General features: G+C 41.5%; 1 protein-coding gene across 1 annotated transcript; it reads right to left on the bottom strand.

The window, feature by feature from the left end:
• Nucleotides 1-2133: 2133 nt before the first annotated feature.
• On the bottom strand, nucleotides 2134-3178 carry irx7 (iroquois homeobox 7). The gene is made up of 2 exons (XM_033970133.2): nucleotides 2954-3178; nucleotides 2134-2838 (listed from the first exon to the last, which is right to left on the bottom strand). The coding sequence occupies exons 1-2, from the start codon at nucleotides 3161-3163 to the stop codon at nucleotides 2134-2136; spliced, it is 915 nt and encodes a 304-aa protein (XP_033826024.1). The 5' UTR covers nucleotides 3164-3178.
• Nucleotides 3179-3529: the final 351 nt, after the last annotated feature.

Genomic DNA, 3529 nt, shown 5'->3' with positions numbered 1-3529 from the left:
CGCTCTGCATGAGGAGTAGAGCCTCCAGGGGAGTGGGTTTAATGGAGGAACGGCCCATTGAATTTATATGGAAACTCAGAGATGCCAGTGCTGATAGTGAGAGCCAAACAACACAAAACACCTCCACAAAACACCTCCAGTCACAAATATCAGTGAGTAAAGGGGAGTATATGAAGATTTATTTAAAACAGCCTAAAACTATGAAGTACTAGTTTAAAGTACATGTGACAGGCAAGACTACTCCACCTCCATCCACCTGCAGCCTTCTGTCCACTGGTCTTTAAATCTCATTTCATTGTGACTCGGTAAAAACCTCTTAGAGGTAAAACTGGACAGGAAGTAGTGGTGCTAACAGTGAGTCAGTCAGTTGCCAGGCTTTATTTATTTCCTTTAGCACAGGTACTATCCCACCAAACCACGTCATAAAAACATGAAACTTGTCATCAGCAAAATACCCACCTCTGAAAATGACATTGTCTCCTTTATTTAGCCAAGAGGAAAGTCCCACTGAGACTATTCTCTTTTTAAAGAGACCACAGCACAGATCAGGCACATCCAGCATGTGTTAAACACAGTTACACCATAGATCACAAAACCTTTACACATGAGGAACCTCAGCCAGTCCAGTCTCTGGGCCTTATTCATGCTAAAGTCTCAGATTCTTCATATATATATATATATATATATATATATATATATATATATATATATATATATATATATATATATATATATATATATATATATATATATATATATATATATATATATATATATATATATATATATATATATATATATATATATATATATATATATATATATATATATATATATATATATATATATATACATATATATTCTTACGCAGTTCATCCAGTGGAGAAATATTTGATTGAAAATGTAATAATATAAGGCAAAAGGACTGGTGCCATCGAACAACAACTGAACACTGAACATCTGAACTAGACCAAAACATAAAGACGAATGAATAAGACGTTTGTATCTGCAGAGTTTTCTAACCTTGTGTAGTGAGATACATTCTCATGATATCTGCGAGTTCACAAACTCATGACATTCATCTGGAGACTCAAATACTCCTAACAACGTTCCTTGTTTCCTGATCGCTTTCAGTGAGAGCTGTTCCAGACACACAGCACATATCAATCTGCCGGGAGCCAGGTTCATAGCCTTTACCATTACAAAACCTGCAAGATGAGAAACATATTTACACATTTCAAAGTAATAGACCTAAAAATTATGTTTTTTGAAGGGACACTACAGGACAAAAGTATTTTTTTCACTTTTTCTTTTTTGGATCAGTTTTCAACAAACTTCAAAACTGCACAATCTGAACCTAAATATGGTTTGTTATTTAATTAAGGCAACTTTCACCTGCAAGAAATTAAACCTGAATCTATTTTTTTTCAGTCACCTGTAGTGTCTCGCCTTAATAGTTAATTTTACAAGGTTAACAGTTCCCAAGGTCCTATATTGCAAACAAAAAACTCTTGTGAGCTTTAATGGTCACCTCCTCAAAAACATACCTGGAGTTGTGTTTGAGTAACACTTTATTATTAGTCTGTCTACATCTCCAAAGCTCAAAATGCTCTGTTCCACCTTGTGATGTCATGAAGCAGTTGTTTTCAAGTTAACAGCTCCTTTTACTTTTTGTTCGGTTTTGGAAAATCCAGCACTGAAATGATCCAAATGATTCTAGTGAAGGTGTGTGGAGTTTAAAAACAGTTTCAGTTCAGCCTAAATATGCAGGGTTTGTGTCTGTATTTTTGATGAGGAAACAACATGATAACATAGATCAGAAAAGTGCATGTGTATATGGCCCTTTAATAAATAATAATAAAGAGGAATACATGTGTAATTATTATTATTTTGAGGATATCGGTTTTATTCAAGAAAAATACTTCTTCATTATTTGACATAAGAAACATAATTTACAAAGGGTCGATGGAAAAATACATCTACATTTATTTACAATTAATCTTTGGCGCAAAGAAACGTCGGGACAAGTTCATTCCCTGAGGTTTTTTTTTTTTCTTCTTCTTCTTTTTTAATTACAAGTGGAGTTTATAAAGTGCAACACGTGTGGTTTTAAGAGTCTGTTTGGGCTCCTCGTTATAGGACCTCAGGAGCGGGGTACACTGCGGGGACGAAGAGCCCGTTCCTGGATGCCCACTCTGCCCACAGCTTCCCCACTTGCACACTGTCCATCTCCGGTTTACGCACGGTTTCTGACGTGGCTGTCTCCGCCAAAGACCAGATTTTGGGTTTTTGGTTGACTGTATTTTCTTTGCTTTCTTTGGGAGCGTCTGGGCTCGTTTCACAGTCTTTTTTTCGGGGTGTTTCTTCCAGGGTTGGCTGCTCTGCTGTATCCAGAACATCTACCAACACCTCGGGCTTGTCCCCTTCCTCCACCTGACTATCCCCCTCTTCATCCAGGAGACTTTTGTCATCCACGTCGCTCTCTCCTTCCTCCTCCGCTTCCTCCTCTTCATCATCAGATTTGCTTTTTGATGCCCAGCTGACTCGGTTCTCCTTCTTGAGCCTCCTGCGCGCGTTGGCGAACCACGTGGAGACTTGGGTCAGACTCATTTTGGTGATGATGGCGAGCATGATCTTTTCGCCTTTGGTTGGGTACGGGTTCTTGAGGTGTTCGTTGAGCCAAGCTTTGAGCGCGCCCGTGCTTTCCCTGGTGGCGACTTTGGCGACTCTGGCTGGGTCCTCGGTTGCCCCGGGACGGTAGGCCTGGTAGTACGGAGCAGCGCGGGCCAAGAGAGCGGGATGGTACGGGGAAGCGGCCTTCAAGTCGTAAGCATTAGTCTGGAAGGATAAGCAAGACGCACGGTTAGATTCACGTTCAACAAGACAGCGATTAGCAATGAGATAATGCGTAAAAGCAAAAAATGGTTGTGAAATGCGTTGTATTTGAACTTACCATGTGCGTAACGGGCCTGTGATGAGCATACGGGATGAAGTTATATCCCTGTAGTCCAGAATAAGCGAGTGGAAATCCAGCCGCCATCGCCGCGAGCTGCTGCGGCTGTACCCCCGGAGGAGCGCATCCCAAAACGGGCATCTGATATCCAGCGGGCGCCATGGTCCGGTCCACATAAAAGTTTCCAAATCCAGTCTGCGTAGCGGGCATGTTTCCTTGTTACGTTGTCCCTTTTGCCCTCTGTTACTCCTGTTACTTCCTTTCGTGAGAGCGGTGCGAGTTTGAATGCTTATGGGACCGTCCCACGCGAGTATTTATACCCAGCGCGCGCAGAGGAGGGGGAGCTAGGGTAGAGCTGAGGAGAGGGAGGGGGGTCCTGGGTTTAGTATTGACTGACAGCTCCGCTCAAAAGACCCGCAGCTTTCACTCGAGGCAAATCCCATCAAAAGAGGCTCGCCGCTGTTCCTTTTGTCGTGCGCTTTTGACCGCATTTTGTTTCAATGTTCCTGTACTTAACCAATCGGCATGAGAGTTACGATTAAAATAATGACATACAAGAGATATTACTTGCTTTAC

Source organism: Periophthalmus magnuspinnatus, chromosome 7 (assembly GCF_009829125.3).
Source record: "Periophthalmus magnuspinnatus isolate fPerMag1 chromosome 7, fPerMag1.2.pri, whole genome shotgun sequence".
NCBI classification, from domain to species: Eukaryota; Metazoa; Chordata; class Actinopteri; order Gobiiformes; family Gobiidae; genus Periophthalmus; species Periophthalmus magnuspinnatus.
Note: the sequence above shows the minus strand (reverse complement) of the source record. Positions and strands in the feature narration are given on the sequence as shown.

What these genes read in the sequence shown, in the direction of transcription:
- irx7 (XM_033970133.2), bottom strand. Translation starts at nt 3,163, where the DNA reads ATGCCCGCTACGCAGACTGGATTTGGAAACTTTTATGTGGACCGGACC. An exon ending in ACAGGCCCGTTACGCACATG is followed by an intron (nt 2,839 to 2,953) that starts GTAAGTTCAAAT and finishes TTATCCTTCCAG; the next exon opens with ACTAATGCTTACGACTTGAA.